Source organism: Echinops telfairi, unplaced genomic scaffold (genome assembly GCF_000313985.2).
Source record: "Echinops telfairi isolate 266 unplaced genomic scaffold, ASM31398v2 ScPeMD7_3533;HRSCAF=4204_0, whole genome shotgun sequence".
In the NCBI taxonomy this organism is placed as follows: Eukaryota; Metazoa; Chordata; class Mammalia; order Afrosoricida; family Tenrecidae; genus Echinops; species Echinops telfairi.
The window spans coordinates 40,513,845-40,539,600 of NW_022107431.1; the positions used below are offsets into that span (position 1 = coordinate 40,513,845).

The 25,756-nt window shown below is 41.8% G+C and overlaps 1 protein-coding gene across 1 annotated transcript in view; it reads left to right on the plus strand.

Moving 5' to 3' along the window:
* Nucleotides 1-25,756, plus strand: part of CDC40 (cell division cycle 40) — a 50,996-nt gene that overhangs the window by 20,759 nt on the left and 4,481 nt on the right. Inside the window, exons 3-13 of the mRNA XM_004702006.3 lie at nt 3,966-4,095; nt 7,749-7,832; nt 10,687-10,826; nt 11,697-11,793; nt 13,647-13,786; nt 14,590-14,664; nt 17,533-17,578; nt 19,617-19,718; nt 21,878-21,993; nt 22,266-22,399; nt 25,035-25,111. Coding sequence (XP_004702063.1) covers nt 3,966-4,095; nt 7,749-7,832; nt 10,687-10,826; nt 11,697-11,793; nt 13,647-13,786; nt 14,590-14,664; nt 17,533-17,578; nt 19,617-19,718; nt 21,878-21,993; nt 22,266-22,399; nt 25,035-25,111 — 1,141 coding nt within the window. The remainder of the gene's footprint in view (nt 1-3,965; nt 4,096-7,748; nt 7,833-10,686; nt 10,827-11,696; nt 11,794-13,646; nt 13,787-14,589; nt 14,665-17,532; nt 17,579-19,616; nt 19,719-21,877; nt 21,994-22,265; nt 22,400-25,034; nt 25,112-25,756) is intronic.

Below are 25,756 nucleotides of genomic sequence, written 5' to 3' on the forward strand. Positions count from 1 at the left end.
GGGGGACTGAAGACCAATAGCCTTTGTTTTAGTCACTGTTCTCCATTTCACGCCCGTTGTTTTGGGGTCACTTAGAAAAGAATGTATTTCACCTGCCCAGATTCACATAAAACCTGCAAGTCTCAGGAAGAATTCTCAATTCCTTAGAATAATAACACTTCTAGTAGGAACTGAAAAAATAACAAAATTAAATTAAGCAAGGAAAAAAATGCCAGTTGCTATTAAAGAACTGGCTAAAGAAACAGATATTAATGTGCTAGAATGAACTTTCAAAATCGCATAATTGAGTTCTTTCATTTTATAGATGAGGACAATAAGGCTCAAAGTGATTCGAACCAAGTGCCCGTAAATTTTCTCTTGTACCAGTAAGACTTACACTATGTGTCTCTCTTACACATCGTAGGTCTGTCCCCAATAAAAGTGAATTGTGATCATCTGCTTCAAATTTATAGGACATAATTAAGCTAAGCAATAGATTCCTCTAGCTTTAAATTTTGCACTTTTTTAAAACATTGATGGTTTCAGTAAATATTAATGAAACCTTATTAATAATTTAAGTGTGATATGATTACTAGTTCAATATCTTATTAATAATTTAAGTGTAGTATGATTACTAGTTCAGTAGCTTGGTTTTGTTTGCTTTCTATATGTGAGTGCATGGTTATGATTTCAAGTAGTCAGTGTCCACTGTAGTAGAATTTTTTCTATTTCTGTGATTTTAAAATACGCTGTTCTGCCAAGACCCTGAGTCTCAAGTATCAGGCTCTCTACCTTCTTAAAATCTGAGAAAAGCACTGCCTTAGAATCTGCATATCTCTTAGGTTTATCAATTAATGTCTTTACAAATTTTGTTAAAGTGGTTTTCTTCGGACTTTAAATAAATTGTTCCTTCATTCGGGTGAACGAAGTAACAGATTTGTCTTCCCACGTCCAGGGACAGCATGCATTCTTTTGGTTGCAGTGATGCGAATTAGTATTTAAATGTGTTTATTTTACACAGGGAAATTACAATGGTAATTGACAGTGGTGTGCGTCAGCATCAAGTTTTAGCTAAAAGTTGTTAACTACTAATATCTAATTAACTCGAGTATGTGTCTTTAAAGATCACTTGAGTGTACAAATATATTCTCAGATTTAGTCAGCTCCTGAACTTGGCAAAAGGTACTTGAAAATCAACCTGAGTTTTTGTTGTTGTTGTTTTGGTTTGGTCTTGTTTTTTATATGAAGAGGCTTTTAAAAGTTGATGAAAAGGTAGAACTTTTTGAAGCCCCCCCTCTCAGGGGCTTTGTTTTGCTTTTTAATGGTTAACCAAGCGTCCAAGAGTTGGTATCCATGGAGACCAGCAGCTCAAGGGAGACAGATTCCGCTTGATGGTCCTGAGCTGCAGCCTGCTGAAGAGCAGCACCTTGGAGGGCAGCTCCAACCGCAACCGCCAACCAGAGAACTTTTTATTGTCTTAGCGTAAATAGCTGTACCAAACACTAAAATTTTTAGATTGCTTTAGAAATAGTATCAGATATAACATATATGTATCTTTTAATGTATCGTTTATATTCATATCAAAATCATACTTTTCTCTGAAAGTGAGAATTCTTCTTAAAGATGGAGCTAGTTCGTTATATAGATCCTATAGAAGAAATTGTATAAATTATAAAGAAAATATAACGAAATTATAAGAGCCTTTTTTAAAATGGGAAACTACCTGTAAGTACAATGATTTGTACTTGATTAGAATGTGTGACTGGAGTAACAACCAATGCAATGGAGACTTTTATTATTTTAGGGTGCTGTTCCCCACCCCCCAAAAAAATCTGCTTTGAGGATGAGAGCAGGGAGAACAGCTAGTAAATGACTCAATGCTCCCCTGGCAATTAAAAACGTGTGCTATATATAGCCCATAATCTAAGATAGAAGGTAGGCACCTGCTTTTGCAGCCCCCTGGATCTTTCCAGTGCCCCCTCCCCCAGGGGGCAGTGTCGTTCACTTGGGGAAACACTTGAATGAATAGTAATAAAAGTATTGTTTATAATCTTTGTATTTAAAGATATTTTTAATGGAATGATTTTTTTGCCTAGAAGTAAAAGCTGTCAATATATTTCTAAAACAAAAAAGAAAAACTTAGCTTCCTGTTTTCATGCATAGTATAATGTTGGTGATCTAGGGACAGCAGTATGCTGGTTAAGAGAAGATTTATTGTTATAGATCTGAAATCTCTGTTGGCAAAAGTGGTTTCTAATGGCAGTGACCTAAGATGTTCCACTGATGTTAGACTATCTCATCATGACAGCAGATGTTCGGATGTTCAAATAAAAATATCTGGTCTACTTCCACACTTTCCAAAGTAGAAAGTTCATTTCCTTCTCTACTTTAAAACAAAAAAGGAAAGACTTGGCTTTTTCTAATAGTTTGTGTAACAGCATTAAGTTAATAACTTGGCATAATACATTCTGGTATTCTTTTACATAGCCGCTTTTCCTTTAGAGACTGTGTAGGATTGCACATTTGTAAAGGCTGTTGGGATGTAATAGAATGCTAGAATAGCTTTTCTTCTGGCCGTGATTCTGCCAAGTCATAAGACTACTAACCCTCGGGTAGGTGAAATACATCATCTTTGACTTTTATTTTGTTTTAACATGAGAATGAGAATACTTTACCTTGCCAGGATTTTTGTATGTGTCCAGTTGGGTAATATGTGAAGCCTTCGGTAATATTGTTACTATGTTGTGTGACACTTCCATTGCACGAGTTTCCAGATCGAGAAATTTTATTTAAACTTGCGATGTCTTTGTGTAAGAATTTCCCAAGCACTTTTATTATCATCTGTTTTCCTTTCCTCTGCCCCCACTGGGGCTCTGATTAATGTTTGCTTCACTAGTGCTTTCTATGTTTCAAAAACTGTGGTAAGGACCCTCCCCAAGTCTCAACTTTGGAGGAATTCATAATGTAGTGGCGGAGAAGCATGTGCTTTTTCAATGATCACGATGTCATCTATTAATATAAACAGAAACAAACTCACAGCCATAGAGTGGGTTCCAACTTACAGTGACCTGACAGGACAGGAGTGGAAAGCCTCATCTTTCTCCCAAGGAACTGGTGGCGGTTTCAAACTGTCAAACCACCAAACCGTCGGGGCTCTTGAGATATGAGTAACTGATGTCAAACCAATTCCATGTGTGCCGAGTGGAACTGCTTCATGGGGGGTTTTGATTGACTCTCAGGGGCAGATCACGAGACCCATTCTTCCAAGGTGCCCTGGGACAAGGTCAGCCTCCCATCTCGTAGCCAGTAGTCCACAGCTTCACCACTTACCCACCAGAGACGTCCCAGGGGAAGCAGCAGCAGCTCTCGGTCAGCTAGGACAGCCAGCTCTGTGGAATAGAACTGTGTGTGCCGATGGACCCGGAGTCACCAGAGCCACATGTGCCCCGAGCCCTTGGAGAGTTTGTTGTTTGTCATCATCTTATTGGGGGCTTTTAGAACAATCATGCCTCAATTGTATCAAACACATTTGTACACATGTTGTCATCATTTTCTAAATATTGTCTTTCTACTTGAGCCCTTGGTATCAGCATCTCTTTTTTCTCTCCCCCGTCCCCCAACCTCCCATCCTCATGAACCCTTGATAAATTATAAGTTATTTTATTTTCATATTTTCACCCACGTTTCTGTTGTTCGTCCCACTGGGGGAGGTGGGGTTGATCGTTGTTTGTTGTTGTTTTTAACTTATTTAAACTTAAATAGCCATGTGTAGACTTAGCCGAGGTCTTTTCTTTCTGTCCCAGGCTGGCACACTGTGCAAATCAGCCATTGTCCCCTTGCACTGAATTGTGTGAAGTGCTCAAACGAGCTAACTAGCCCCTGCTGATTGTTGAAAATGCCTTGTGCAGTTATGCTGGGAACTGTAGCTTTCATATGCTCAACATTTAACCCCACCCCACCCCTCTCTTCTGCTTATAACATTGTAGTTTGGACCAGAAAACCCCTTTAGGACACAGCAGATGGCTGCCCCTAGAAATATGCTTTCCGGATATGCTGAGCCAGCTCATATCAACGATTTTATGTTTGAACAGCAAAGGAGAACTTTCGCCACCTATGGTAAGATGATAAAGCTTACAGTTTCAAGGTTGGTCTTATTAGACGCGTGGTGTGTGGGAGAGAGATAAACTGCTTTATCTTCTAGCTCTTTTATTTTATTGATCTGTAACTCTTCAAAAAGAATAGTGTTTTCTTATATGCATCTGTAAATATCTGTAGGGACTATATTTACAGTTCACAAATGGGAAGGTGAGCTGGTAGTCTTAACTGTCATTCTAAATCTACTAAAATTCCTGAGTAGTAGAAATTACCTGTAATCTTAAAAGCACAACACCCTATATACTCGAGTATAAGCCGACCCAAGGCCCCTAATTTTACCACCAAAAGTGCTGAAAACCTTGGCTTGTACTCAAGTGTATCTGGTTCTCTTTGCTGTCCTTGCTGTAGTGAGCACTTGTTATTGAATGCCCCTGACCTGCAGAGTGCGGTTGGAGCTGATAATGAAAGGGTAGTGTTAAGAGGTTATGTTTATCTTGTACATGAGTTTTATGTACTTTGTCTTTCCGAGCTGATCTCTGAAATGTTTTTTATTGATCACTGAGGAACATCAGAAAATGGAATAGTTACAAGTTCATTGTGAACAGTAATACTTCTCAGCCATGTGGGACTAAGAAGGTTAACATGCGTGCAGGGCTGGGAATCCCTTCTAAAAGAGGTTCTTCAGAATGTTCTAGTTGGTAGTTCCACCAGCCAGTTGGCCCTGATTATTTCAGCCAGATGTGCCCAGATGTGGTACCATCACATCAATAGATTGGCAGGCACACTGAACCGCCTGACGCTCGGACGAGCTTTATGACAAGGTAGGTGAGCAGAGTAGATGGGAAAGAACACAGGTAAAGGGAAGAGAGCACTCATTATCTCCACCGAAATATAAAATGAAAATCAGAAGGACAGGCGTGAATATTTAAGAACTAAAACGCAGATAGACTCCCTTATTTGAGACAGGTTGGTAGAAAGCTAATTGGCCTGGGATTTTATAGTGCCAGAATTTGGGCTTGTTCTGGTACTGGCTGACTTGTCGGGAGACTGGTTTGCTTCTCTCCGTTAGGGGAGAGTAGTATTGTCACCTGATCACCTGTGTTGACACGGGGCAATCAGTGAGGTGATGGTTAACAGTGAAGATTTTGCCGCAGAAGGTGTGGGGCAGGAGGAGCACATGAGCGCTCTTTCCCTCAGTAACAAGAAGGCAGCCACGTGCATTAGGGGTTGGTTCTTAAGAGCTGAGAAGAACCCCTCCCCTCTGTGCCTTCTCCCCATTTCCGTAGACACAGTGTGCCTGTAGAATCTACTTCTGACGTAGAATTTAAATCCTAAGTAAGATTTTGGGGTTGAGGCAGAATCATTTTAACTACAAGAATGTTGGTCTGTGGGCAGGGCGTTCATAGGTTACTTCTGATGCTTCAGTGTTATAAATTAAACCGACAACCTAAATTCATGTGTCTGTCCTGTGAAAACAAGAAAGTACAGTTTGTTTTTTTGTTTGTTTGTTTTTTTAAAGTACAGTTTTATACAGTCTGCTGAGACAAAAAGAATATTCTACTTTTAAGGTCTAGAAGTAGAATTTATAAAGCATTTCCTCAGGCTTTCACCTTCAAATAAACCAACAACGAACAAAAATGATCCCGTGGGATGGATCAGAACCCTAGTTAGACAGTTTTGTGGATCTTTTTTGGTGCTGGCCATGACATGAACCTTATAGACTGTAAAAGTAGAGGTAGTTGGAACTAATGTACGGAACAAAATTTTAAAAACCTTATTTGCTCTTTAATCTGTGAAGTTTCAGGTATCGAAAATAACTTGCATAAATACGAATTATATATTTCAAATGGCAGGATAATGGAATGTAGTATTTGTAAAACACTTATTTAATATTATCTAGTAGTATCTTGGTAGGTAGTCACAATTTTGTTAAAATGACTTCATTTGAACACACACTAATGTAGATTAATAATGTGCGTTCAGACGTAAAGATTGATGGGAGCCAGTGTTTGTAATACTTGTGCAAGTATTGAGAGCTTGTTAGGGTCTGAGAAGAACCATTTAACTTTTGGGTGCCAGGAAGTGGACTCTCTCAAAGTCCATTGCCAGCAATGGGCAGGCCTCGTAATAAGTGTCATAGAACATTAACTGTAAACCTTATTAACAGAGAAGGAAATAGCTTTGAAATAAGGTTTAGAGAATTTTTTTAAAAGAATGTTAATCGAGCTTTATATGAGCTTCATGGAAGTCCCTTAAGGCAGAGGTTCTCAACCTGTGGGCCACGACCCCTTTGGGGTGGGTCAAATGACCCTTTCACAGGAGTTGCCTAAGACCATATTTCCAATGGCCTTAGGAACCAAGACACCGCTCCTGTATCGGTCTCCATATTGGTCTGCCCACATAAAGGGTCACCACACCATGAGGAACTGTATTGAAGGGTCGCCGCATTAGCAAGGTTAAGAACCACTGCATTAAGTGTGCATGTGTGTGTGTGTGGGGGGGGGGGAATCACATACAGAACACTATTCTGTACATCAAAGAGCTGAAAGGTAACTCATAGGATTTGAACCTGTGACTTCAGCGATCCTACTCCAAAGCTGCTTTTTTGCCATCAAGCTTCTCCTCTGACTAATAACTTATTTTAATGCTGGGGAAAAAACTATCTACAGTTGAGCCAGGAAGTTGGGTTTGAGTCCCTCCATCCTTAGCTTGTTTGAAAACGGTGCTCGATGACAGGTCTGATGCTGCTGATCCCTGAGAGAAGCTCTTTCTTCTCGGTGGGGAAGAAAACTGTAAGCACATCCACTAGGATGTGCCCTTTGACAAGACATGGGCGCCTCCTTTTCCTGCCTCCGTGCTGTTCCCAAGTGTTGAGCCCATAGACGGATCCACGATCTAGCTGTTTTTCATGGATATGCTGGGTTGTTAATAAAGCTGATTTGTACAAAGCATTTGTTGAATTAGCACAGCCACTTGAGGACAAGCTGATGTGAGCAAGTACCAGTCAGTAGACTTGCTTTCCCATGGACTGCTGAAGGCCCCACTCCTAGGGAGCTAACTACATTTTCACGAGTTGAAGGGATGTATTCATGTGCTAGCCAGTATACTTGCCTATATATTTTCCCACGGAAATATAAATTCAGAATGCTGTATAAAGTAGTAAATTATGACTCTTAAGATTAGGGGCAAAAGAAAATGTTCCTAATAAGAATGACATTTCAAACTAATAACGAACCAAGATTTTATGTATCTTCTATTTTATTTTAAAATTTTCTTTAGGATAAGATAAACAAAACCTTGCAATGTCTGTTACCAAAGAGAAAGGGAAACTCGCTAAGGTGTAGCGAGTTCCTAAACGTTTTGTAAACGTTTAGGAAGGAGAAAGAGGGGGGGGTTGAAGTCTTGGCCAGAGAAGCTTTTAGTAGTGTGTGATGTCCTTGGGCTGGATCTGTTCTGTCAGATAGCGCCGTAATCCTGAATTCTCTCCTAGTCCAGTGGAACGTCTGGCTTATTCTAAATAGAAACATAGCTCAGGAAAGGAGGATCAGTCCCGAATTGAGGGAAAAGTTATTATTTTTTAGATGTGGGAAGGAAACTGTGAAATGAATGTATCTGTGTACTAAAAATAAAAAATGAATTGTGAATAGAATTAACTCTGTCCTTTTTCTGTTAAGGTTATGCATTGGACCCTTCACTAGACAGTCATCAAGTGTCTACTAAGTACATTGGTTCTGTCGAAGAAGCTGAAAAAAATCAAGGTGATTGATTTGGAATCTTTGATGTCGAATATAGGGGTGTCAAAAGGATTGTGGAAAAGATGGAACTATAAGATAATGGAATTTTTCCACAAACATTTTGATGCCCGCTCATTTGAGAATAAGTCAAAAAGTATTGCGATTAGCATTCCATTTCATTTGTGTGGGTTCGTTCCAGCAATACATATTTAAGCAAGTGTCTGCCACAGTGAATGGCTACAGGTAAGTTCTCTCAGTAATACACTGTCTTAGTCTTCTTAGGGGCCCTTCAAAAGAAAGATCCCATGAGAACAGTGATGTCTAAAGGACCACTTAAATTCAGGGCAGGGAAGTCAAGTCAGAAGGCTAACCTGCATTGGTGAGAACAGGCCTGGGAAAGTTGTACCAGAAGTTTCATTGGGAAACCTTGCCCCATCGTCCCCACTGCCCTGAGTCTTGTCCTTCACATTTCTGTCTCACAGACACAAAATACACTTTAAAGGAACGTGATGCCCAAACTGCCAGTTTGACATGGTATAAGTAGAAGAGTATGGAATTCTTGGGGGAAGAGTTAGAGAGACAGAAACATCACCTTCAGAAGTGTGTAAGAGGAAGGAGGGATGTCAGGGAAACAATAGCATCCTATTTTGATACCTTACTTAGAGAGGCTTCTCTGATTTTGTAGCAATGCCAATTGACCTAACCCTCCTATATACTTGTAATTGTTGTCTTGCAGGTTGACTTTAATTAGACTGTAGGAAAAATATTTACATCTAATTCTGATTCGTTCTGGATCTTTTTTTACAGTTGAGTCAATAAAAGACTAGTGCTTAGAGTGGTATCATTTAGAGCTATTACAGTCTAGACCTGTCAGAAGGCTACTGGTATCTACGTTGGGTCATTTTGAGTACCTGGCTCAATGCCAGACTTTAGAACTCATCCAACAAATTCTAACTTATGCCGATTGGGACCAGTTACACCTCCACACTAATGTCAAGCTGTGTTTCCGAAGAACAGAAACTTTCATTGTCATGTCTGTGGAGATTGCCTTTGAAAGACTGCTTTGCAGGTTAAGTAGTTTTGAGAGCTACTTAAATATATTTGTTTAAAAATACATGTGTTTCTGCTTGTGCCCTCTGGGACCTATTGTTTTAAGACGAGAAAGCCCCATCTCTCTCCTGCAGAATAGCTGGTGATTTCAAACTGCCAACTTCACAGTGAGCAGCCCAAACATATTCTGAATGCACACTTGCCACAGAGCTCATCAGGCCACTGGAATATTACTCATAAGAATGATCATTTTTAAAAAAAATATATCAATGTATTCTATAAGGTGGCTTCTAAGAAATTATAGATCCTATGTGATCAAGTGACCTTTTGTGTGTGAGCTAGATTGTTGTTCACACTCTAGCCGATCCCAGCTCATAGCAACTGCACAAGAAGCCCTACCCCGTAGTAATCCCACCCTTGCAAATCTCTGTGGAAACAGGCTGCCGCCTCCTCCTCCCCCCCCGCAGAGCCGCGGGCGGGGCAGACCATCGGACTTCCAGTCAGCCGGCTAGTGCTTTCCCCTCTGTGCCACCAGGGCGCTAGTTATTGTTGAACTAAAATTTTAACAAAGCTTTTGTTGCAGCACAGTCGAAAGGAAACTAAATCGATACAGATTTATTCCCTTCAAATTAGATTCCGATAAGCTACATCTCTATGTGGCTAGATTTTCCGTTAACAGTGAACTTGTGACTATGATTTCGATAAACCTGTTTTACCAACCGAACATTACATGCAGATGCCACTTCCTGCTGGTCAAGTCAAAGTCTTAGCCAGAAGCACCTGCTTTTCTCTTTGCTCTTCAGATACCTAGAGGTGAAGGTTAAGTGGAACTCACTTGGAAAATTGTGAACCCTTATGGAACTTTTGAGGTTGCATTAATAGGGAAGTAAAGATACATTTTAAGCATTTGATGTAATTTTACGGCGCCCTGGTGATGCTGAGTTAGGAGTGGCACGTCTAATCCCAAGGTGGACAGTTTAAAATCACCAGCCACTGCTCCAGAGAAGAATGAGATTGTCTCGCTTTCAGATAAAGATTTGTAGTCTTAGAAGCCCTGTATAGCGTGGCTATGAGTCAGAATTAAATTAATGGCAGTGGGTTTGGTATTTAATTTTGGTTAATGTAATTTAATAAAATTCCGTTATATAATGATAAATTAGTCTATTCTGTCTAAAAGTAGCTTTACCATGGTTTAGCAATATTGAGTCACTCGGTGTTATGAAATGAACGCTGTCACCATTGTAGCCCCTACACAATGTCTTTGTGAATCCTCGCCTCCCAATCTGTGGTTATAATCCTCTGGAGGAAGCTCCTAAGCTTGTCCCTCCTAAGCTTCTGCTCCAGGGCTTGGTATATGTTCCCCACCCCACCCCACCCAGATTCTCTCTTTGGCAACGTGGGTTTAGTCTCGTGTTGAGATTGACACAAGATAGGCCCTACACTAACCCTGTCTCATCACATCACAAAGCCACGGGTGGTTTTTTAAAGTGCTGGCATTCGGTGCCGTTGAGGTGTGGTCCACGAACAGAACTGCAGGAGCGCACCAGTGTAGGGCTGCATGCCTGAGTCCTTTGTTCAACGGAGGTAATCGATAGAGTGTATAAAACCCTGCAGTGCCACAGCTGCTTTGTCCTGAAAGGAGGATCCCTCTGTATCGTGTGAGTTAGTGTACCTGGCAAGTTCATCATAAATTTTAGTTTATGTTTGTTAATAAATCTTTGCTCCCTTTACTAATCACCTTTCTATAGCCATAGAAAGTAAAATTCATAGATGCTAACTTTTAGAAAAAGAAGATGCACATTAGTAAACTCTCCTCTTTCCAATGTAGGTTTAACTGTGTTTGAGACTGGTCAGAAGAAAACAGAAAAGAGAAAAAAGTTCAAAGAAAATGATGCATCTAATATTGATGGTTTCCTGGGACCCTGGGCAAAATATGTGGATGAAAAAGATGTAGCCAAACCTTCAGAAGTAAGCTTTGATGTTTTTCATTGTCAATTCAGGTGCACGCTGGGTCTCAATGAATCAATCTCTCTATTAATATGCTTGAGACATCCTTAGGGAAGGCAAATGACTCACCAGAGTTTTCTGCCATGGTTGATTGAGAAACTAAGAGAACGTGTTTTCCTTCTCAGTGTTTCCATTTAATTATTAGTTCATTTTTAAGTATTTCAGAAGGTAGTATTTTTATGTTGTTTCTCTAAGCATAGTACTATGTTTATAAAATACAGCACAGAACTTTACTGTACCCATCCCCTCTTCCTGATCCTGCTAGCTCTGTGAGCCAGGCATGCAGAGTGGACAAGATAAACAACTGCCCAGTTGTTTCTTGTGTCCATATGTCGAAGTTACACACACACACCCTTCTGTATAGATACATATAGTGCTATTTGTTTATTTTAGACAGCATCGATTTCTTTGTTATTATCAATGAAGATTTACTACCATCCTGAATTCTTTACCCAACTGCCCAGGAAGCCGTGCAACCACAATAGAGTCACTGCTTACACCCTTAGGACTGTGTAAACACTGCTTACTGAAGAACCAACCTGTGTGTTAAAATTTGGTTTCCTCTAATAGCCTTGTTTTCATCATTAGCATAATAGAAGTTCTTAAAAGGTGGGTGGGTTTTGCATAAAATCCATGCGAACGAACGCATTGTGTTCAGGGCGAGGTTGTACTCTGTGGAAGAGGTCCTCAGTCAGTCTCTGCTTGTGGGGAAGCTGAGACTGTTACCCTTCCAGCTGGTGCTTCACCAAAAGAGTGGACTCCTTTGTAGAGAGTATAAGCTAATGTCATGGGCATCTAGAGGATTCATCCCAAGTTCTCACATTTCCGCAGGAAGAACAAAAAGAATTGGATGAAATCACAGCAAAGAGGCAGAAGAAAGGCAAACAGGAAGATGAGAAACCCGGGGAGGAAAAGACTATCTTACACGGTAACATGTTTATATTTCTTCCTCTTTAAGATAACTTTAAGGATCTCAACTCTATTCCCAGTGCATATAACATCAACTCCCCTTACAATCAGCTGCTATAAAATCATGATGTGCAGAGTGATTATGTTGGACAATTTGCATCCCAAATAAATAACAGCAAATTCTCCTAGGCACGTGCCAACAAGAGAGAAAGTAGCATGATTAATAATAGCCACAGATTTTCATTTTTTTCTTCCAATATTAAAGAGTAAAACATGGTAAGAAACCAAAATGTTTTCTAAAACTATATGTTTTTCCAAAGGAAGCTGGCCCCCTTTTGTTAGTTATTAGTGCCCCCAAACAGTCATTTAAACCTTTGCTTTGTCATCCCATGCCAAATGTTTATTCTTTAGGTAGTCTCACAGTTTACAAAAGTTACTAAATTATACTTGAAAGCGATACATTTTTTTCATGTAAGTAGATTGGAAATAAAGACTTCTAAAATGAATTATTTATGGAAAGAAGTACATGCAAACGTTACTAAATTATACTTGAAAACAATACATTTTTTTCATGTAAGTAGTTTGGAAATAAAAACTTCTAAAATTAATTATTTATGAAAGAAGTACATATTAAAATATATTACATTCTAGATTATCTAATTTGTTCATAATTATATTGAGGAAATAGGTAGTGATCATCTGAAACAATAATTTAGCACTGATAGTATTGATTATTCCAATGTTTCATCACCTATCAAATACTTAAGTTTAATAAGGTTGTATTTGGTATCATAACCTCCAGCTTTCTCTCTCCGGAGTCTATTTAATACTGTGGTACCAGCAGCCCTAACATGAGGGCCAGCACTCATGGACACATACTGGCAAATGCTGTATATAAACTATGTCATATAATTCGCACAGGTTATTTTTTTATTCATCATTTTATGCGGGGCTCTTACAAATTTTATAACAGTCTTTCATTCAATTGTATTAAGCACACTTGTACATCTGTTGCCATCAACATTTCCAAAACATTTTCTTTCTACTTGAGCCCTTGGTGTTGGCTCCTTTTTTCCCCTCCCTCTCCAACCCTTCCATCCTAATGAATATATTATTATTGTTATTTCATATCTTACACTGTCTGTTGTCTCCCTTCACCCACATTTCTGTTATTCTTCCCCCTGCGGGGGGTGGGGGGGGCTATATATCCAACCTTGTGATAGGTTCCCCTTTCACCCTTCCAGCCCCTACCCTCATGGTATCGCTATTCCCACTACTGTTCCTGAGGGTTTATCTGTCCTGAACCCATGTGTCGAGAGCTCTTATCTGTACCAGTGTGTGTGTTCCGGTCTAGCCGGGTTTGTAAAGTAGAACTGGGTCATGGTAGTGGGAGAGAGGAAGCATTCAGGAACTAGAGAAATGATGTGTATTTCATCGGTGCTACACTGCACCCTGGTTGAATTGTTTGTCACACAGGTTATTTTGGTATAAGATTTATATGAAAATGAGAAAAGATAAATGAAAAAAGAAACTGAAAAGAGCGTAAGAGGGGGAAAAAGTTGATTGTTTTGTTTTGTTTTACTTGAGCCTGTCCCATATCCAGTTTTGCTTCATGTCCTACTGAGGAAAATAAGTAGAACTCTAATGTTTCCTGGGCATTTAAAAATTCCAGAATACTACTCTAATATTGACTTTAACTAATTAATTTATTTTTATTTTTCTGGCAGCTAAATTTTGACTGACTTTTGGTCTGCACTCCTCAGAATGTTCTTCATTAAACCTTATTATGAAATAGTATACTAGGAATGCTTGTTAGTATTTTAAGCATAGACACTGTGTGCCTTATTGATTGCTTCTGCCTTGTTGTTTCAGTCAAAGAAATGTATGACTACCAGGGCAGGTCATATCTTCACGTACCTCAAGATGTTGGCGTTAATCTCCGGTCAACTGTGCCCCCTGAGAAGTGTTATCTCCCCAAAAAACAAATTCATGTATGGTCTGGGCACACAAAGGTAGGCTGGTTGGTTGGTTTTGTTAGTGGCCATGTTGTAATAGTGAAACCAACGTAAAGTTTCTATTAGTAATGTGGGATAACCAGTATTTCTGATACAGATAACAGCAGGGAAAGTCAAATTGAAGATGAAAAATTCAAGTTAGGCTTTGGAGGTCCCTGCACTCAGTCACAGTGACTCAGCAGTCGTCAGGGCCATTGGGTTGGCCACGGCATGCCCCTTCACGGTTCAGTGTCTTGGCACCTGTTACAGCCCAGCCCTTTCCCCACAAGTCCCTGCCACTGTCAGCTTCCTCTTGGCACCACGCCAGTGAGTACTGGGTCGGTACTAGACCCAAGCCCCTGCTGAGCCTCAGTACATGTGCTGCAGTTCTTGGGGTCACCATACTCCAGTGGTACTTCCAGGTCTGCCCATCCTGGTCCTGTTGAAACTGATACAGAGACAGGAACGTTGAAAACTCTGGGTATTGATTGGCACTATTCCAACCGACAACTTTGAGCCCTTTGCCAAAAGGCAGCAAACCTGTTGTAGAGATTGCTTCAAAGAAGGAAGAGGAGCACCAGGGGCACTAGCAATGGGATCGATCCAGGATTCTCTTGAGTGAAGAAGTCCATATTCAGGGTTAACGCTCAGGTTCATATGGAGATGCGCTGCACTTGGAACTAATGAAGGTTTTTCTGGGGCATTAATTTTGGAATAAAGGAAAACAGTACGTTAGGTTGCCTAGAACTACCCTGCCTTTTTCTTGTGTTTCATTTCAGCTGGTAGACTGTTTCTGATTCATCACTCATTCCTTTTGATAGGGTGTCAGTGCAGTCAGACTGTTTCCTCTCTCCGGCCATTTGCTGCTGTCTTGTTCCATGGACTGTAAAATTAAGGTGAGTCCTCAGGAGCAGAAGTGCAGTAAAACTAGTGGCTTGGTTCAAGCTATCTGACTGGTGGTGAATAAATCTAGGCTTATTAGATAATTCTTTTTTCTTGGGCCTTGTGAATGCAGCAATTTATGAACTGCTTCTGCACATACACGTGAACTTAAATATGATTGTGTGGTCAATTGTCTATACTCTGATAAGATATAAGACAGCAGTTACTACATTACCGATTAGAACAGAATCCAATTTCCTTGACTTTACCCATTGCCATCGAACTGATTCCAACTCATAACAACCTTTTACAGGGTTTCCTAGACTGTGTTTGTGGGAGCAGACGGCATCACCTGATCTTTTCCTTGCAGAGCAAGTGTTGGGTTTGAACAGCCAGTAAAACCCACTGCCTTCAAGTCGAAGGCGACTCACAGCGATGATCTCGTAGGACAGGGTAGAACTGCCCCTGTATCTGCGACTGCAGCTTTTGTTACAATGCGTACATCAGTTGTATCTGACATTCGTACATATATTCCATCGTTCTTTTCTAGACATTTACTTTCCATTGAGCCCCTGGGATCAGCTCCTCTTTTTCCCTCCTCCCCCTCCCCCCGCCCCCCACCCGTCAGAGCCCCTTGATAGATTGTAGATTATTTTCAAATCTCACACTGAGCGCTGCCTCCCTCCCCCTGGGTTTCTGTTGTTCTTGCCCCTGGCTGGGGTGTGTGGTCAGAGCCCCTTGATAGATTGTAGATTATTTTCAAATCTCACACTGAGCGCTGTCTCCCTCCCCCTGGGTTTCTGTTGTTCTTGCCCCTGGCTGGGGTGTGTGGTTATGGGCCATTCATTGCAATCGGTGGCCACCTCCCCCACTTCCCCTACCCTTTTGGCATCTCTGTTCCCATTCCTGTTCCTGGGCTCCATGTGCTGTGAGTTATCTCTTGCCTGTACCTATGCACATGCTCCTGTCTAGTCCAGAGTGGGAAGCAGCACTGGGGTCATGATAGTAGGGGGTGAGGAGGCCTCAAGGGATCACAGGTATATTGTGTGATCCATTAGTGCTCTACTGCACCCTGATTGACTCATCCCCTCCCTGCAACCCCTCTGTGGGGGGATGTTCCATTGTCCATAGATGGGCTTTGGGTCTCTGCTCCAAACCCCCTCCATTCTCACCAATGCATTTTTGTTTGTTTGTTTACTGTTGTGAATCTTCCGATGCCAATTGCCCAGTCTCGATGACACCTCATGATCGCACCAGCTGATGTGCTTCTTCCATGTGGGCTTGTTGCTTCACTGTTGGATGGCCATTTGTTTAACTTCAAGCCTTTAAGACCTCAGATGCTATATTTTTTAATAGCCGGACACCATCATCACACATCTGCTTATGCACCCATTTTGTCTTTAGCGATCACGTAGTAGGGGATGGGGTAAGCATCACAGAATGCCAGTTTGTTAGAACAAAGCGACTGTAACTCTTTACAAAAGTAGAAAGCCCTATCTTTCTCCCAAAGAGCGGCTGGTGGTTTCAAACTGCTGACTTTACAGTTAACAGCTCACCAGATAACCACTACACCACCAGGGCTCTTATGAAGTGCCAATAGTTTTGAATAAAGACCCAATTTCTTTTACCTTTCACTTTATATGAACTATCTTAAGTAAGAGTATGTCCTTCTCTTGGATTAAAAAAAAAATAGAAATCAATTTAGTTCGCATCTGTAAACATTTATTAGAAACCAAGAGACTGAATATAAAGAATTATTAAGATTCTGTCTCTGACCTTGCTAGTGTCATGATGTAAATAATCATTATAGAGGCAGATAAAGATATTCCAGCTTAAAGAGGAAGCACCACTCACTTAGCCTGGGTGTTCCATCAATCTTTACTAGATGCTGGGAGTGTGGGTGAATGGACCACAGGGCCGGGAAACCTTTTTTCTGCCAAGAGCCATTTGGGTAGTTACAGCATCATTTGCAGGCTATACAAAATTATCAGCTTAAAAATTAGCCTGTGACATTTGGTCAAACAGTTAATTCCCCCCTAATGCAATGGCTCTGTGGTGCATGTGATGTCAGCTGGTATTGATGGCTCCAAGGCCCTCCTCTGGCCCGCGATCCAGACACTCCCCACCTATGCCATAGAGCATGGTTGGTATATGCTGAAAATTAACTAGAGTCATGAACTAGAGACCGTGCCTTGCCTAACGTGCCGAGGGGACTGAGAAGGGGTCCTGTTGGCCCTGGGGAGCCACAGCAAGCTTTGCATTACAGAGAACCAGCAACAGTAGGAGGAGTTTATTTGAGGTGGGCACGGCTAACGGAAGCTTTGAAGCTATTATCTTAGTGTATCCAGAGGCGATGAGCATGATGAGGCTGTTAGAGTTCAGACTGGATCGTCGTGTTCACACAGTATACTTTCACTTTGTGAAAGGGCAAGAAGAAAACAGCCTTTCGGTATCAGAATAGTGCTATATGGCAGTTTAATGATGGACTCTTCTAAAAGCAGTGCTTGGCAGTACAAAAATACCAACTTGTGATCACAGAAAATAGATAAAATACAGAAAGGAACATTTTAAGATCATCTGTATTAGCTCCATCTATAGTTAAGGTCTCCTGATATTTTGATGAATCTCCGTTTCAGATTTTTAAATTGTCTTTTCAACAATGTATGGTGTGTGTGTGTGTGTGTGTGTCTTCTAAATAGTATGATACTTAAACTGGCAGCAGTTAAGAATGTGCTTGATGTGCTTCGTTAAATCCACTATGCATGTGCCCCTATAGCCAGCATGTGATAGCCAGTGTGTGGCTGTTGTTATTCATTGAAAGTTCTCATTTTACCAAAACCTTGCATGAAATTTATTCTTTTCCATGCTTTTTCCCGCTCCAGCTATGGGAGGTGTATGAAGACCGGCGCTGTCTGCGAACATTTATTGGTAATTTTTTTTCCATCTCTGTTTAGCTAGCAGTCTGTTTGGGAAGACGTGTTCTAAGATGGCATCACTGACAGTAATTTTCCAACACTGATAGGAAGGGAAGTCGTCTTAAACTTGAGTCTTGAAGGGTGAGCCCTGAAGGTAGCCAATGAAAGGGGACTAGGAAGTGTGGCAGCAGAAATAAAAGCAAACGTGGTTTGAGAAAGCATGGTGTCTGGGGAGAGACCTGTATCTTTCAGAATTGCCAGAGTTTGGGGTTTGGTGAGAAGCGAAGGCAGAGAGAAAGGCCATCCAGGGGATGGGAGCATGGAGGACAGTGTGTGCCATTACTAAGGCGTTTAGAGTCTGTTGAGGACAGTGGGTCGCCCGGACCAGCAGGAAGACAGAATGAGCTGCTTGAAATGCCTGAAAGTCACAATGGCAACCTGGAGGGTGCCCCGAGGGGCAGGCCTGGAAGCAGGGCCACGGCCTGTCATTGGGCTGCACTAGAGATGGTGAGACTGAGCCAAAGGAAAGGGCTGGCTGTGGATTAAAAATCGATGGGATGTAATAACCAGGCAAGAATCTAGGAGGACCCTTCCTGGGCTCGATGAACGTTACTCACCAGGACGGGACACAGCTGGGTGAGGAGGGCGTGTGCCCATGGCATTGGAGCTCGCTTTGGGAGATTGAAGTGAAAAGGTCCAGAAAGCAATTAGATAACCAGAGGACAAGGAGTTTAGGAGAGAAGTTGGGAGTGGGCAGCGAGAACATAGAAAAGGTTGAGATTTCATGGGCAGAGAAGAAAGCGGGGCAAAGATCGGATCATCAGAATTCTGACAGGCCAGCCTTTCTGCTTTATTGTCTTTGCCAAATTTCCTTTGAAGGACAGGTGATTCTTTCCAAATGCAAGTGTCCCCACCTTGAAACTCTAGTAGTGGGAACTTCGGAGGCTTTGTTTTTTAGCTTTGCTGTGCAAAATTTAGGACCTCCCTGCACAAATAAGCACTGCCCATAACACTGCCGCTGTAGCAGCAGCCTCCGGGGAGGCTCGTGGAGAGCCGCCAGTTGGGTTCAGGGGCGAGAAAGTCCTCAAGAGCAGTGACGTGCTCCCCGTTCATCCCCCTGCTCGGCGACGCCCTCAGAAGACTGGCTGCTCGGACTGGGACTCCTGTTGCAGAAAGCATGCCTGACGTCCGCGGCACAGTCCTCCTTGAGTAGTTCATCGATGGTACTGATGAGGCTTGAGGGCTACTCCAGATGGTTAGCAGTTTGTTCCATAAACATTTTATCCAGTGGTCCCTGGCAGTCTTGGTCATGGTGAGGGTGTTACAAATAAGAAAGTCTCTGCCTGTATTCAGCCACATTCGTCCCTGTAATGTTCAAAAGAATTAGATTGGTTCTTGCCAGATTGATTTCTAAGTAAAGCTCGATCAATACCGTGGAATTAATTAATTGTCAAAACTCTCTTTTTAAATAAAACACAGAAGCTAACATGTTTCCAAAAATGCTTAGCCTCTGAAATTCTGCATCAGTATCTATGAAATTTTGGTAATGTGATCCCAGAAATAGTCAGTCACTCAACAAGGGCTACAATTTCCTGAAGTTCAAATTTAGATCATGTTGTTGTCATTCTTAGCCTGGTGAACCATCGGAGTGACCCACCAACATGTCAGCGGTCACGTCTCTGTCATTGGTGATCGTGGGCCGTTACATTTTTATAAGTTCTTGGCTGTCTGGTCATCCGTTGCACGTACTACATAGGACGGGATGGCCATGGCCAGCTCTCAAGAAAACAGCCAAAGTGTACCTTTGATCTTGGTTCTTACATAAATATTAAATACCGGAATCTTCTGAGGAGCTTCTTCAAGGAAAAAACAATCACGATGAAAACACCACACTCCCCAATCCACACAGTGAATTAATTGGGAGATGAGGTTCCGGGGGTTTCTTGACTCAAACCAAGTTGCGATCTACTGTATAATGCTGCTCCCTCAAAGGCATCTATTCTGCGCTGAGAAAAGAAACCTGCCTTCCGTCCTCTCGTCTTTTCCTTCAGGTCACGGTAAAGCAGTTCGGGACATCTGCTTTAACACCGCAGGGACTCGGTTCCTCAGTGCAGCCTATGATCGATACCTGAAGCTCTGGGACACGGAGACAGGTAAGACCTTCTCCTAGTCCGCATGCGACGTATCCTGTCAGTTTCCATGTATAAATGAAATCTTACAAGTGGTCTTTTGTGACAAGATGCTGCCACCACCTCTGACTGCTGGTGCACATTCCTCTTAGCATCGGCTCTTGTCACAGAACGTTTGTCCAGGTGCAACGCAGCTGTGTACGCCGCTCTTTCCCTGTGGAACAGCCTTGCTCCCACATTCAGTTTGTAAAGCAAACGCGTTGATAGACGAGCTATTGTCAAGTCTTCCATATATTCTAATTGATCTTATTCTCCCACATGATCTCGCCCAATGTATTGCACAAAATACAAAAGCACAGTGAATGTCTGATGAGCAGGATGATGTTTAATTTGTGAAATTGGTTCAGATGTTATGCTGATCCTCCCTGGGCCAGCTGGTGTTATATAATCACAGCCATACTAACCGCATCTGTTTGTTGTGGCTGATATAATTAGAAAACTTTCTTTCATTCACTGAGTTTTAAGGGTAGTGATAATAGCTACTATTTATCGAACATGTATTGTTTATCAGACTTTGTGCTGAGAACTTTTAAGCAATTTCTCATTCAATTCTTAAAACTCCGTGAAGTAAATACTATTATTACAGCTTAAACCCCGCCCCCAGTACTGTGTGTTGATTGGAGCACCAGCTCCCCTCTGGACAGAGGAGAACTGCTGCTCCCGGGCTTGCAGGCCCATCTTCTTTTTCTTTAAAGATCCTTTTATTGGGGCTCTTACAGCTCTTATTACAGTCCTTACATCAGTTGTATCAGGCATACTTGTACATATGTTGTCTTCATTCTTTTCTAGACAGTTACTTTCTGTTGAGCCCTTGGTATCACCTCCTCTTTTTCCCCTCCCTCCCCCCCCACCCTCATGACCCCTTGATAGATTATAAATTATTATTTTCATCTCTCACACCGACCGCTGTCTCCCTCCCCCGATGGTTTTTGTAGTTCTTCCCCCTGGAGGGGTGTGTGTGATTATGGGCTGATCATTGCAATCAGTTTCCCCTTTTTCCCCTCGTCTTACCCCCCTACCCTTCTGGTATTGCTATTCCCATTCCACTTCCTGGGTTCTGTGTGTTGTGAGCTTTTATCTCTTCTGTATAGCTGTGTACCTGCTCCCGTCTGGTCCAGAGTGAGCAGCAGCACTCGGGTCCTGATAGTAGTGGGGGGTGAGGAATCTTTATGGGGAAAAGTTGCCATGTCCTTCTCCCAAGGAGGGCTGGTGAGTTCAAGTTCTGATCACTCACCTTTTGGTTATTGGGCTAGCGGCTAACCACTGTATTACCAGGACTCCTTAGACACGAAAGATAAGGAAATTGAAACTTAAAGACCTAACTTCTTCTTCCTAATAAGTGACCGTTGGGATTCAAACCAAGGTCTTTCTCTGCCTGTGCTCTCAACCTCTTTAGTTATGATTCTCAACTCTGACTGTATGTTGTCAGGACCTGGTGAGTGTTAAACATTACTGTCTGTGTGTCCCCTCCGCCCCGCCCCCCCTTCCCGGTAATTTGTTAGTGTTTTGCCAACATTCAGGGATTTTAACATGTAACCAAGATTGAGAAATCCTCACTTTGTAGACCAAAAAAAGACATACTATGCATACTTAAAGGTGTATAGTAGGAGTAAATCTTAAGTATTTTCTTTTTAAATTACCACCAATATCAAAACATAAAAGATTCCTCATAGTCTGTATAGGATTCTTCTGCCCTTCCCAGTCAGCAGCCACTGCCCTGGCCTGTGTCATCCTTAGTCTTCTTGTGAACCTTCCATTTGTGGAACCATGTCTTATGTACATCTTAGTTTTAAACTCCTTTCACTTTATATCTGAGATGTACCTATGTAGCTTGTATCCGTAGTTTCTTCTTTTTTATTGCTTTTAATAGTCCATCATATGAATGAGATGTGCTCTAATGTATCGATTTTGTAGTTGATAGTACAGATTTACTTTAATTTTTGTTCCCTTTGAATCATTAAAAATTTGTGAAAAAGAACGATGTACATTACACTAAAGAGCAAGTAGGATGGATGCCTTTTCCCACAATGTACCCTGCAGTTGCTCTCCCGATCTTAACCATGAACTTCTCTGTAAGTGTCCAAATGTACTTTTACTGATTTAAACTGGTTTTCTGCTTTCAGGACAGTGTATATCGAGATTTACAAACAGAAAAGTACCTTATTGTGTCAAGTTTAATCCTGATGAGGATAAGCAAAATCTCTTTGTGGCTGGAATGTCTGATAAAAAGATTGTACAGGTAAACCTGTTGATATTAAGAATCCTGAACTTCGTAATATCAGTGAATGGAATATGGACCATGAACTTGTTTAATGTGTGTTAACGTTTAGTGAGTGCTACTTTCTCTAAGTAGAAAACAGACAGTGAGTTTATTTTTAAAAAACAAACAGACCCAAAAACGTGCTGCTGGCTGACCTCTTGCCACCACCCGTTCCCAAGTCAGGATCTTTGTTGGCATTGAAACACCTGCTCTGGTTCCGTCTTTACCGTTTCTTCTTGTCTGACACACAGTGGGACATTCGCAGTGGAGAAATTGTACAGGAATATGACCGACATTTGGGAGCTGTAAACACCATTGTTTTTGTGGATGAGAATCGGAGATTTGTAAGCACGTCCGATGATAAGAGCCTAAGAGTTTGGGAATGGTGAGTCTCCATCTGTAGAAAGTCTGGCTTACGTATGTCGAGCCAGCCACTGAAAAGTGTGCTGCCTAAGACCGAGGGTGATACTGTCCCCCTCCGGCCCCCCTCCCATTGGAGTGTTCTCCCAGCTGTTTTAACTGGCTGGCCAACCTGTCTGATCCTGTTATATATTCACAATATGGAAATCCAATTTTAAATTTTCATTTGTTTCTTCAGCCTCTGGACAGTCGCTCCAAAGGATAAGGGAGTTGTGCTGTTTTCCTTGCAGTGGGGAGAGGCTGTCTGGTGTTGCCCACCTCCCCCGGTCAGGGAGTGGAACAGCTGCAAAATGCTGGCAAGCAGTGAGGGCCACGAGCCCATCAGGAGTGGACAGAGGCTCTTGGCTGCTCTAGGGAACGAGCATAAGATCCTGGCCAGAGAAAATGTTGACGAATCTTTCCATTTTATAAAATATCTTCTATATGATTACTCAATGCAGGAAATGTCTCCATATACCCTTGTGACCTACCATGCATATAACCCTTAGGGGTAGAAAGCAGATTTGACTTGTAGAAATAAGTAGAATGTGTTCATTTTGCTTTCCTCGAGAGGAAAACAAACAGGCGCTTTCCGAAAACAAAAATAGATCAAAGCTCATTGCTTTACGTATCAGAGGTCCTGTTTGACATTTAGTTGCGATGCAATGCATAGTCGTCTTTTGGTGACAATGAGCATTGGTAACAATGACAAACACGCTGCTCATTTTCAGAGGCATGTTTGAAGCACAGCTCAAGTCTGGCTGCAGCCTTGCCCAGAATGGGAAGCATGTCTCCTTACCATCGGCAGTCCACAGATACCTTGAACCACAGCCAGTGACTTCCTCCCCAGACTGAGTTCCCTCGGGAATGTGCTTGGCCTTAACCATTATCAGAACAATTAGGGAAACTGCAGATGTAATGTAATCTATGTGTGCTTTCTCCCACATTGTCCACCACCACCACACCCCAACAGATGACTGCACTTTAATGGAGAATTGACCATGAACATAGTGCACTACCTTCCATGCCCGAGGTTTTGAGGCTGCCGAAGAACTAAGCTTTCTCGTCATATTCTGTGCTGAGCTCTAATGTGGACACTGTGTCTACCAGCCACGGCCACTTGACTTCCTGGGCTCACTCATCGGTAGAGGACACTCCACGGTGCATGGCTCGTGTTGTTGATCCTGCCTAATGCCTTATCCCTAAATTTCACGGGGTGCTGGTAGTTTGGGTGATGAATTCATTTCCAAACCAGATTCTTTACCAGACAGGAATTATTAGCTTAGTAAATGGAATCGCAGCATCTTCATTAGAAAACAGTGCTGTGCCTGCTCGGGCGAACTCTGCCTAGCAGGCATTTTTGCTAGAAACCATGACGGTCCAGAGTGGCTTGCATTCATTTCTTGCCCAAAAGCTCATTAGAATGTGTTTGTAGTAAAACATGTAATGTGAACCTAGACTGTGGTTAATTTAGAAATGCACAGTGTTTCTAATCCATGTTATAAAATTAGCTCTCAGTAGTAATGCATGTGAAGAAGGAAAACAAGCCTTTTTCAGACTGAGACTCGTTTAGGTCATTCGGAATGTCCATTCTCAATGTTTCTCAGCTTCTTTTTTAACCAAGACCTAGAAGTTCTTTCTAATCATCTGTTCCTCTTTTGGATAGATGGATAGATAATTATTATTTTCCATTTAATCAAAATATTGGAATATGAACCATAGTTTGACATTGAAATTGTGGCTTGGCATCTGTTGCTGCTCAGATTGCACCTCCCACACAGCACTCTGGTCTCTTATTAAAAGCAAACGGACAACTGAACGCATTGTCGTCAAGTCGAGGACAACTCACAGCAGCAACCCCACATAGATTCTGAAACAGCCAGCCTCATCTTCCCTCCTGAGTGGCTGGTGGATCTGAACCACCAACTCTGCAGTTAGCAGCCCAGCACAAGACCAAAAGTCCTTTCAGAATCCCAAAGGAGGTTTATCTGAACATTAAGTATGAAAATAAAATACTGAAATATTAAAACTAAATAAAACTAAATTAAAACTTGGAACTTTCGGTAGCTCTAGATTTTGGTGATTCGTTTTAGAATTTTGTGTGTGTTTGACTATTTCCTTCACATGGAAAAAAATGTGTGGTGCATTTTCTCCTGTGCCATATGCCTTAGAATGCTTTACCTGCAAACCGAAGACAGACGGTGTCCAGAGCCAGCACTCCGCGTCCTGCTAGCTTGGTCGCTGGGAGGAAATGGGCTAGATCAGCCCCCAGGTCCCCACGCAGCTCTGCCTGGCACTGCTGGAGACTTGTCAGCACACCATTATTCAAGAACCTTTTTGTAAAAAAAATAAAACCGAAAAACATAAAGGCCAAAGTTTAAATCAAGAGTTAGAACAGTCAGTCATTGCCGTGGGAAGACATTTGTGAAGTAAGAGATTTATAACAAACAATATAAAATCATTCTGTGATTTTCTTTTCTTCAGGAAATGCCAGGAAATATTTTTCATAAATATCTAATTTCAAGAGGCTGCTCTTATTTTGGGCTGTTATCCCGTTGTTTCATGAGCCATTCTAAAAGGTGCTTTCAAGCATTACTGATGTGATATTTTTCATTTTTCAGGGATATCCCTGTGGATTTCAAGTACATAGCAGAGCCTAGTATGCACTCAATGCCTGCAGTGACTTTGTCTCCAAACGGTGAGTTAGCACCTCGGATGTTTACAAATGAGCTTCTAAGACCAGGTGTGATTTCTGAATTCCCAGGATCCTTGGCCAATCCCTTCTTGACTGTCACAAAGCCACACTTGTTTGAGGAAATATTTCCAACATTAGAAATAACCTCTTACTCGACCCACCCACACTTGCTTTTAAAACCATAAAATAAACAGTGATTGACAGCTAGCATCAGCTGAGTAGGGGGCTGCTTTATTCGAATCCCCCTTTCTCCAGAATCATAGCCACTGGTTGGTGTATCAGTGTCTTATTGGGAGTGCCTTTTTTTTTTTTCAAGGGATGAGAAATTGAGGTCTGACTCCATTTAATTTTATGTAAATTTTCTCCATCAAAAGTAGATAAGATCAATGTGTATAATGCTGCTCCCATTCCATAACCCATTCATTGCCTTTCAATTATCAGGTCATTTGTGCTGCAGACGTCCTGGCAGCATACCACAGTGTCACTTTTAATTGAGGGCATTAAAGTGACTTGGAGTAAATATCGTCCTCTAAGCCTCAGGCGGCTCACTTAGCTACTGGAGTGTAGGACAGGGAAGAGCAGGCAGATGAGTTCGCTTTCCCATCAGTCCTCCGCACAGGCCATTTAGTGGTTGGTGCCAAATGTCCC